The following is a 10,667-nucleotide window of genomic DNA, read 5'->3' as shown; positions in this document are numbered from 1 at the left end:
GTGAGTACCCTGAGAGAATCAGCTTGTGTATTACCACTAATTGATGAAAGCTCCACACCTCCTAATTTCAAGGGATTTAATTAACACACCCATTTCGCACTGACCAACCTGGTTTTACTTCACCCAAGTGGTAATCTATTAAATAACTTGAGTCTCCCAGGGCTTTGTCACCTGACTTCACTTCCAGCATCACAGGACTCTCCCGACCCAATACCATTTTCATTCCTCAGAGTAATGAAATCATTGCTGTCATTTTCTAAGGTAAGTTAACGTATTAGCCAGTCTTGTGATGGAAGACATATCAAAGCCACTAACTGCAAAATTAGACTTCATGTCTAAACATATTAAATGTTTTGAAGGTCTCAATGTATGGGGTTTTGTAGTGTTAGACTAGTGTTATCCAATGCACATTTAGAAAAATAAAGACATAAAAGCTACAGTCTGACTTAATTCCTTGCCCTTCAGTAGCAACCAAGGTATGGACCCCAGATTCCTAAACCCAACTTTGAGACTTCCAGAAACTAGTCCCCACTCTCAAATACATGGCCACCCATTCCTCTTCTGGTCTGTGATTTTCTCCGAGGGCCCCTCACTGATTCTTAGCTGTTCTGTGAGAAATGTAACGTCCGATTAAAACCAGAACCTGAGTCTGTTATCATCACCCTTCGGTTATAAAAACAAACTTACAGACTTTGCCATTCTTAGTTTTACTCCATGTCTGTCACTCATGACCCTTTTCTTCCCTGAAAAACACAACACGATTTTTTCACTCACGTCTTTATTAGTTTTGATGATTGGTGCAACTGCTTTCACGTCAAGTGTAGTCACTCACTCCTTCGTATCCCAGGAATTATTATCCCACCCTCAAATTAGAAAGATATCAGAGGCGATTTTTATATTAATAAGCATGCAAAGAGAAAAGTAGTAAAATTGAAAATAAATGGCCCTCCTTCAGGGAAAGAAAAATGTTAGGATAAAGTCAGCCATCCTTATGAAGAAGAAATTCAGACACCGGATCAAATGTTTTAAACTCCTCGAGTTGAATGGGTTTTCCTTTCATTGATAATCAAAAAAGATCATCCCTACAGTACCTAGAGTTGTAATAAATAACGGACCGCTTGTTGGTTTTATTTAAGGGTTAAAATGCATCATTTCTTTGCTTGGTGTGCATAGTCATTTTTACTTCTGGCTTATGTTTAATTGCTCTATGATCTTCATACACATCCACTCCTACATACAGAAGTTTTTGTTATTTCTTTAAGAGACACAACTCAGAATACGAAAATAGTCAAACTGAAGTTCTGTGAAATTTAAGAAGACAAAAAAATGGTGCCCAATACCCATTTTTCTATATCTTTACTCTCCCACCTGTTTCTTCTCTGAAACCTCACTAACAATGCTTCTTTTGTAGGAAAGGTGATTATTACAAAGGCCAAAAGTTTTCATATTATGTCTTGTCAAAAGTAACTTTGGTTTCTCGGTTATTACACTCTGGCACTCATTGCGTGGTGTGGAAAGCTGAAATTTACTTGGAGGAAGGAGCACCAAGAGGAGACAAGGAGCCAAGCTCTCCAATGGCAGGTTTCCTTTCCTGAAGAGGGCAAGCTCCGGCAGCCTCATTTGAAGGAGGCTCTCACCACCCTGCCCTTGATCGGCTGTGGAGGGCGCCAGTTCCCCACTAGGGGCACTGGGGGCTCGTTCTCAGCACTGGAGAAGAGGCTCCGCAGCTTTGCCATCTGCAAGGGGCAAGGGAAGACTGTCAGCATGACCCTCGGACCAACTGGACGCATTCGGTACGTGACAGATAGAAATTTCTGGCTTTGCGGGGGCACCTGGGTGGCTCAGTTAAGTGGTGTCGCCTTCAGCTCAGTTCATGACCCCAGAGTTCTGGGATCAAGCCCCGTGGCAGGCTCAGTGAGGAGCCAGCTCAGTGGGGAGCCTGCTTCTCCCTCAGCTTGTGCTCTCCCTCCCTATCTCTGTCTCTCTCAAATAAATAAATAAAATCTTTAAAAAAATTTTTTTTTAAATTCTGACTTTTTTTTTTTTTAACTTATTTGACAGACAGAGATCACAAGCAGGCAGAGAGGCAGGCAGAGGGAGAGGAAGGGAAGCAGGTTCCCCGCTGAGCAGAGAGCCAGATGCGGGGCTCGATCCCAGAACCCTGAGATCATGACCTGAGCCGAAGGCAGAGGGTTAACCCACTGAGCCACCCAGGCGTCCCTTTTTAAATTCTGACTTTTAAAACAAAACAAACAAACCGCGAAATGTGTTGGTTCAGAATTATCTGGTAATGAGTTCCTGTGAAATAGAAGCTTTCTGTACTTTTCTTTTCTTTGTTTTATATAGGATCACCATGCCCTTTGTCCAAGTGTTTCCTCCTGAATTCTGAAGCAATTATTTCAATTGGATGGGTGCCTGGGCAGCACAGAAAACTCACACCGTAGATCATGAATGTCTACTTTAATGGTAAAGTCAGTTTTCTAGTACATTTCCATATTTAAGACAGGGGTTTTCATAGACTCAAATATATACACGATCACTTTTATCAAAAGATCAGATTTAATGGTCAGGTTCAGTCATAAACATATTTTGAAGGAGGAATGAAATTTTCTTAAGGAGAAAGCTGTAAACATTTTCATGTAGAAATACAGTACTGATGATAACTTTCTTTCTTTTTTTTTTTTAAAGATTTATTTATTTATTTGACAGACAGAGATCACAAGTAGGCAGAGAGGCAGACAGAGAGAGAGGAGGAAGCAGGCTCTCTGCTGAGCACCCATCCAATTAGCAGAAATATGAAAACCCCTGTCTTAAATATGGAAATGTACTAGAAAACTGACTTTACCATTAAAGTAGACATTCATGATCTACGGTGTGAGTTTCTGTGCTGCGCACTTCCTTTAATCTGTTATTCTCCATATCTCTTCTTACATATTTTCTCCCAGTCTTTCCTTGAAAGTCTCTTTGATAAATGTTGCAAGGACATTCTTTAGATGAACACTAAGAAGAAAGTCCTGAGCAAAGAGGTCAAGAGGTGTTGGAAGCAGACAGACACTGGAATCTCAGCTCCTACACTTGGCTGTGTGATCATGGACAAACTACTTAACCTTTCTGAGCCACAACTTACATATCTCTAGAACTGGAAAAATCTCAGATCCTCACAAAGATGTTAAATCCCTTCTGTTAGTATCCTTCTCCCCAGGCCTGTGTTTACAATCTTCTAACCAGTACTTAGTAGTTGAGGGAGCTCCAAATTAACAAAAGCTAACTCATATTAATAATGTAAACCCTTAAGTGTTTCCAGAGCATAAACTCAGTCATTGTTCAGCATTCCAACCACCTTTAAATGATCTGTGTTTATCCTGGTACTTTTGGAAGGTAAGTTTTAGAAAGTTGAGCAAACTGTAATTAATCAAAGCAAACTCTGAAATGCCTGGTCATAGAGCTGGTCTGTAAGCATGCTTTTAGCAGCTGTCCATTTTCCATTTGGAATCTATATCTTATACAGCCATTCAGCGATGCACGTTCGCATGTTGTCAAGTCTCTGTCTGGAGCTGGGGCTTACCTGGTCAGAGCTCACGGTGATGGGCTCCTTCAGCAGGAGCCACACAATGCACTCCTCACAGGGCGGCGTGGTGAAGGAGCCGTGGTAGGTCCAGTAGTCCCGGCAGGCGGGGAACAGGCAGGATGGGTCAAAATGTGTGAAGGGTGCCTCCTTGCCCTGGGGGAGCACAGGGCACAGGCACGATGAGTAGGTGCACCCACACCGCCCACCCCAACGGTCTTGCCAACGGTCTTTGGGAGGATGGATTTCAAATGGAATAAACAAAACAGATTTTTTTTTTTCTTTTAATTTGGGAGTTGAACTCAGGACCCTGAGACAAAGACTTGAGCTGAGATCAAGAATGGAATGATTCACCAACTGAGCCACCCAGGAACCACAAGAAAATGGAACTATTAAATAAAGTTTATGCCTTTCAGAAATAAAAGTTAAAGGGGGGAAGCCAGTTTATATTTTGACTTTGGCACAGTCAATGTAACATTTTATTCCCTATTACCTGTCAGTAGAACTACAATTCCTCACTTCTCAAGGAAAAGAAGAAAACTCACATCTAACTATAACAGAAATGTTTCATTTCAGAAATGCTTAGGTACTCAATGATTTAAAAAAAAAAAAAAACAGGCTCACTTGAATATTATACTCAGAATACTTTGGTGGTAAAATTTAATAGCATTTGATTAGAATAGTTCCAAAGGCAATTTAAAGGAATCAGTTAATTAGAAGAATCTACTGTTAAGATTTAATAGCATTTGATTAGAAAAGTTCCAAAGGCAATTTAAATGAATCAGTTAATTAGAAGAATCTACTGTTAAGATTTAAAGTATGCAGGTATCACCCCAGAGAGAAAGGGCAGCACCAGGATCCAAATGTTTAGTACTTCTGCAAGTATGTATGTGTGTTGGGGGGCAAGGGGGGTAAACATTCAACTTCTCTTGCATTATTCACTTCAGTAAGAAAGTCATTATCTGACAGACTAGGAATTTAATAAGCTGATATATGTAAAATTACACTAAAAATTATAAACCATACAAATATAATAGCATTTGTTTGTGGACATATGCTTAGTATATTCATCAGACATAGTAACAGATATAAACAATACACTTGAAATTGTAATAATAGGGGCACCTGCGTGGCTCAGTCATTGATAATCTGCCTTTGGCTCAGGTAGTGATTCCAGGGTTCTGGGTTGGTGCCCTCCCCCCCCTTGGGCAGCCCGCTCAGCGGGAAGCCTCTTTCTCCCTCTGCCTGCTACTCTCCCTGCTTGTGCATGCTCTCTCTCTCTGAGAAATACATCAATAAAGTCTTAAAAAAAAAAAAGAAAGAAAGAAAATGTAATAATGAAAAAATGACGTACCCTGTTTTATGTTCTAGGAGGAAACATGATTTATTTTTACCTTTGTCTTAACTTTGTCCAGTGCATCAAGGACCAGCTGAAACTCGCCTTTCTCGCGTCCTATCTGTAAGAAAATCAAAACCAATAATTATATCTTTCCCTTCTTCATAATTTATGATTGTCTTGAAAACTAACTTTGATCCATCCATCAGCAACTAGTGATTACAAATCTTCCAGAATATCTTGTACTAAACAAAACATAAGTTTATTTCTCCCCCAAGATTTTAGGGTATATATTTTCCGAACTAAATTTAGACTCCAGGCCTCTGAAGTGCAAAACCGCAAAATTATATGTTGATTTATTTCCATGTCCTTGATCTTCTCGCCCATCATCCTTTTTTTTTTTTTCTTTTACAGAATTCAAGCTAGGATGGACCCAATGTATGCAAAACTAAATTTATTGTCCAGTCTGGAGTGCAGACCCACTCCACTTCCTGTTGTGTTGCATTCAATCACTGAAAATGAACCAATGAGTTCAGGACATGAAACAAATTAGGTCATTCAAAAAGAAAGAAGCTAGATTTTCACCTCTGGCTTAAAATGTAGATTGTGTTACCACTAAATTCATGTGTTAATGACACTAAGTCCCCTTTAAACCAAAGCTGGCCCAACAACACACACATTCCATGGGCTATGTTAGCCTGGGATCATGTGAGTGGTGGCCGCCCTGAGCTGAGGGGATGTCCAGCCAGGGACTTGGCATCCCAGCAGTTTCCAACATCAGCTTTTCTGGTTTCCAGTGCAACTAAAGTAGAGTAACAGGAAAGGATAATGCAACAAGGCTGACTTGGCCCTCCCCACTACCACAACAAGCTCTTTCCAAGGCTCTGTCTCCATTGCCCCTCCGCACGTCCACACACTCATTCTGGAGAGAATTTAGAAGTGTTAGGGGGACTGGACTATGGTAAAAGGGACACTTTTGAGGGAGAGCTAAATGTCTTGAGCTGATCTTACCAGAAATGTCTTGTCAGTTGAAGGAATAATGAAATTCATTCCTCTCTCCCTTTTAAATAAAAGGAAGGAGGGGAAACACATGCTATCCTAACCATCAATAAAGAACTAAATTTTGAAAGAAAAAGATGGTTAGTTTTTACCTCACCTTCAGAAAAATGCCAACCACAGCTATCCCATCAGGTTGCTTCAGAGCTTCTCCGAAGGTGTTATACTTTGGATTCCAGTGAACCAAATGAAGCTGAAACCATAGAATGCAGGTTATGAGGTAAAATTTCTAGAGTAAGAAAATACGTATAAAAGTATTCACAGTAAACCAATAACTTTACAATGCTGACGTTGCCAGACATTCTCAAAGGAAGTCAATAGAATTTGAAATATCAACATGCAATATTTTGCTGAAATTTTTAGTGGTTTAAATAAAAAGTGTATGAAATTATTATAAGTAGACCTAGAACATTGTAATAAGCAATGATTGAAAGTTGAACTTTCGTTAAACTAATTCTGTAACTTTGTTATGTAACTTTTCTGTGCCTGTTTGTATAACCTGTCTCATAGAGTTGCTGAGAGGATCAAATGAGTTCATATTTGTAAGCACTTCATAAATGTTCACTATTCTTATCTTTTCTCTTCTAGTCAAGACCTTGGCCTTTTTAAAAAAATTATTAAACCGTTATCCAGTTGTTGTTGTTTTTAGGATTTTATTTTTTTGCCAGAGAGAGCACAAGCAGGGGGAGGGGCAGAGGTAGAGGGAGAAGCAGACTTCCCCCTGAGCAGGGAGCACGTTGCGGGACTCCATCCCAGGCCCCTGAAATCATGACCTGAGCTGAAGGCAGATGCTTAACCCACTGAGCCACCCAGGCGTTCCCGCTATCCAATTTCTTAATATAACCTTGAAAATTTTCATGCATGACACTAACCTACACTCTTAACCGTCCAGCCTAGAATGTTCGGCAGCTACAGCTTATGCTAAAAGTACTACAGCTCTTTTCACAACCTCGGGCTTGAAGTGGATGCTACTTTGTGGCTATTTTTCACTTCTCAGTTTTCACTTTGGGAGACAGTTGCTCCTACCTCTGCCGCATACTTGACTCCATCCACGGTGTGTTCAGAGCCATGGTCATCAGAGGAGCCCCAGTGAAGATGGAACTGGCGAAGCCGGTAGGGTCCAGTGAGAGGACCGCCCCTCAGCACTGCGATTCAGAGACACTAGGTCAACAGTGAACTCGTGCTTCGTTTACAGACTCCTACCTTAAACGCGTGCTCTTAGAGCCGAAGTTCGATGGGCAAAGGTCAGTCTGCTGGGTAGATGATATGGTTCTCAAGCACACTGGCCTCTTTCCCACGGGATATGTCAAAATAAAGGACTTCTCTTTTCTGTCTTGTTTTCTTTGCTTGTTTTATTATGCTCAAAGTGCCAATTTAACATGACAACAAAGTTCAAATGGAAGAGGGCAATAAGGATGCAGACAGTCAACAAATGAGTCTGTTGTGTGGAGTGGTGGGAAGAACGTGAGGGCTGAGAGCCAGAGGGATGCGGGTTCAAATCCTAGCTAATTGTGTGATCTCAGGCAAGTTGCTAAACTTCTCTGAACCTGTTTTTGCAACTCTGTTGAAGGTGATAATAATATCAACCTTTCAAAGCAGCCGTGAGGATTAAATGAGATTAGGGACTTTAAAGTGTTCATCACATTGCCCAGCACACCAATCACCGTGCAAATGTGAACTTCTTCTCCATATCATGCCTCCAGCTCCACTTTTCTTTAAGACTACAAGCTAGAGCTTTCATTCACTTCTAACTTGAACTGTGTCTGTTGGAATGAGGTAAAAAGGAAAATTTAGACATCTCCCAAGCAATCAATAAATGTGGACAGCCAAACGAGGTAATTCTTGGTAGCATTAATGTTTGAGTTTGTTGTCCAAATACTTCACCGCATCACATTACTTTGATCTCACTTCATTTACCTGGGGAGTGAATTAGGCGTTCAAATATTTTCTGCAGGACATTGGAAATTACGTACCTCCCTCCCCCTCCCCAAATCAAGATTTAGCAACATAAACTAGATCAAAACAGAATTCAGAATAGCTATTCCAGAATAGATTGACCAACTCTTGGTGCTGAAATGGCAAACTGAAAGCCCATAATATAAATCTAAAACAATAGAGCTAGACTTGGGTGAGCTTAGTCATGTAGAAGTTAAGTGGTCTGATTCACAGCATTTTTCTGGTGCAAACACTAGAACAGTTACTTTCTGGTCATAGGAGTCCAACTGATTAGGATAACTCCTTTGGAATAGTCAATATTTCCTCATCTCCACTTACAAAAATGATATTCTCATGAGGGTCTAGAAATAGATATTGTTTAATTTTGTCATTTATCCTTCAGAATGGAACTTGATTTAAATGGAGAAGGGGGAAAAAGTAACAGCAATATAAAATTATCATTTACGAAAATAAAATTTCTATGATATTCATTACTTGGAGCCTCCTAGCAGGTAGGAATTATGCCACTATTGCTCTCTACTATAACATTACTGAGAATATTTATTTATGTACATCAATAAGAATAATTTTAACCTTTTTACAAATGTGGTTATAAGAAAAAGTATTATTGTATATCAAGCACCAAAATACTAAAGGTAGATTCTTTCTAACCTCATTTACTTTGAAATAAAGTATTTCTAAGTAGTCTGCTTTTATTTCATTGATTTTCTTAATAGTGTAAGTAAAGAGTTTTTTGAACATGGTGACTTTTCCTTTTCAGGAACTTCAAAAACACTCACCAAAAGGATTAATCAGAACCCCACTGAAGCCTTGAAGACAGTGTTCTTGACTCACCTAATGACCTCATTCTTTCCCCTGGATTGGCCCCCACCCACATACCAGGGGAGAAAGTGTCTACATTAGTGTTTCTTTGCTGGGTTCCTGGCTTTGTAGAATGGAATCTCTGCCACACAATGGGAATGGGAGTCTTGCTCTCCAGACTGTGTTCAGAAACCTCAGGTGTAGGCCATCCAAAAGGACATTCATTTAGACTCATTGCCATCACCTCTTCTCACTAATTATTACTGTGTCATCAACCTCATTTTTGCCAATACGGGCATCGAAAACGTCCGTGTGCCTCTACCTAAGTGTCATACTTACTTGACCTATCGAAAGTATCATCAAACACAACCCTGCAGGTCTTCCCATTGTTCAAGATGCTCTTGCAAGAGCCAGGATCGTAAGACGCTGACCACGGCTGCAGAGAAGGGTCGTGCTTGATGTCTTTAGTATGCAGTTCGATGGGCGACTGGTTGTCTCCCTTGGCAATGGGATAAAGTTCATGCCAGTGGTCAGGACCTAGGAAATCAAGTTGACGGGACTGATTCATTTGGTGGCACATTCCAAGCCCTCTTTCTAATCGACTAAATCAGCAAAATACACAGAGGCTAGTCAGTGATTATGCAAAGGTCCTGGTTTTCAGTTTGGGCAAGACAAGGCTTAGCATTTAAGACCTTTTCATTGTTTCCTTAATAGTGTACCTAGAAATTATATTTAACTAAGCGTATTTCCCCTGCTTGCTCAAGAATACAACCCCGAAGGCTAATTTTTGAAACGCACTTCGTCACACGTTTTACCAATGATATCTTCCACCATACAGCTGGAAGAAATAACCTGACCACATATGGTTTTCAAAGCACACTCCTATTTTTTATTTATTTATTTATTTTTTACTATGCGTTAGGCAGAAACCAGTAGGCAGAGCAAGGATTCTTAAATTGACACCAGGTTCAGAGAGGTGAACTGCTTGCCCAGTATCCTGGAATAAGGGACAATCAGAACTGGACCTTGGGTGGTCTGACTTCTAGGTCACAGGCAGTGTGATCTTGGGTAAGTTACCCAGCCTCTCTCTGCACTTCAGTTTCCTGCAGCGGAAGTAATAAGGGCTTGCTTGATACCAGGGAGAACTACATGAGATAAGGGTAAAAGGGTCAGCAGCTTTGGCACTTGCTAAGTGCTCAGTAAATCTTGGTTTCCAAGGACTCCTCCGCCCATATTTTCCCATGCACTCCCTAGAGTTGCTCGCTTTCTGTGCAATTCCAGGGGATCCTCCGACACCATCCCGGACAAGGCTGGGGTGCTGGGGCCGGCGGCTGCTCGGACTCACCGTTGTGGCTGGCGTAACCCCACTCCTTGGCCATGGTAGTCTTTGTAGGCACTGGACCGCAGCTGACTTCTCTCCCCCGAGTTGTGCAGCCTCCCTTCGAGCCCACGCCTTTTATATAGGTCCCCAACACACTGCATGGCCTTATTAGGTCAGCGAGGGTGGGGCGGGGGGGCTAAACTGGATTGGGGTGGTATTTGGGAGGCGGGGTAGGGAAAGCCAATGAATTCCGAGAGCTAGACAGCTGTCGGGCTTGGTGGGGGGGTTGGCGGGGGAGATGGGCGGAAGGAGGCCCCCACCCTCTCTCTACCCTCTCCAAACCTCGGCGCCTGGCTCTCCTACCTCTCCCTCCCGCCTCCTGAAGCTGCCTGGCTTTCTAACGAGTGGCGCCGACGTGCAAAAATGCGGGCGACTTTTGCTTCATCCTTCCTCCCTCTTCCAGGCTTTTCGTTGTTGATTTTGCGGGAGATGGGGGATCCGACCAGTGCTTAGCCACCAGCTAAAATCTGCAGCCCCGCGGCACTTGTAGCCTCACTTGCAAGTTGCTTTTAGCGCAGGCTGGTTGTCTGGCTGCGGTCTCTGGACGCTTCTGCGAGTTTATTTCGCTCCAG

At 41.8% G+C, this 10,667-nt stretch overlaps 1 protein-coding gene across 1 annotated transcript; it reads right to left on the bottom strand.

Annotated features, from left to right (window-relative positions):
- Positions 1-761: 761 nt before the first annotated feature.
- On the bottom strand, positions 762-10,193 carry CA3 (carbonic anhydrase 3). Its single transcript, XM_032316671.1, has 7 exons — positions 10,060-10,193; positions 9,054-9,251; positions 6,984-7,102; positions 6,058-6,150; positions 4,960-5,022; positions 3,566-3,721; positions 762-1,736 (listed from the first exon to the last, which is right to left on the bottom strand). Exons 1-7 carry the CDS (start codon positions 10,091-10,093, stop codon positions 1,617-1,619), a joined length of 783 nt encoding a protein of 260 aa, XP_032172562.1. The 5' UTR covers positions 10,094-10,193; the 3' UTR covers positions 762-1,616.
- Between the last annotated feature and the right edge of the window lie 474 nt (positions 10,194-10,667).

The sequence above is a fragment of the Mustela erminea genome, chromosome 16, assembly GCF_009829155.1.
Source record: "Mustela erminea isolate mMusErm1 chromosome 16, mMusErm1.Pri, whole genome shotgun sequence".
NCBI lineage: Eukaryota > Metazoa > Chordata > Mammalia > Carnivora > Mustelidae > Mustela > Mustela erminea.
This window is presented reverse-complemented; position numbering and strand designations above follow the sequence as displayed.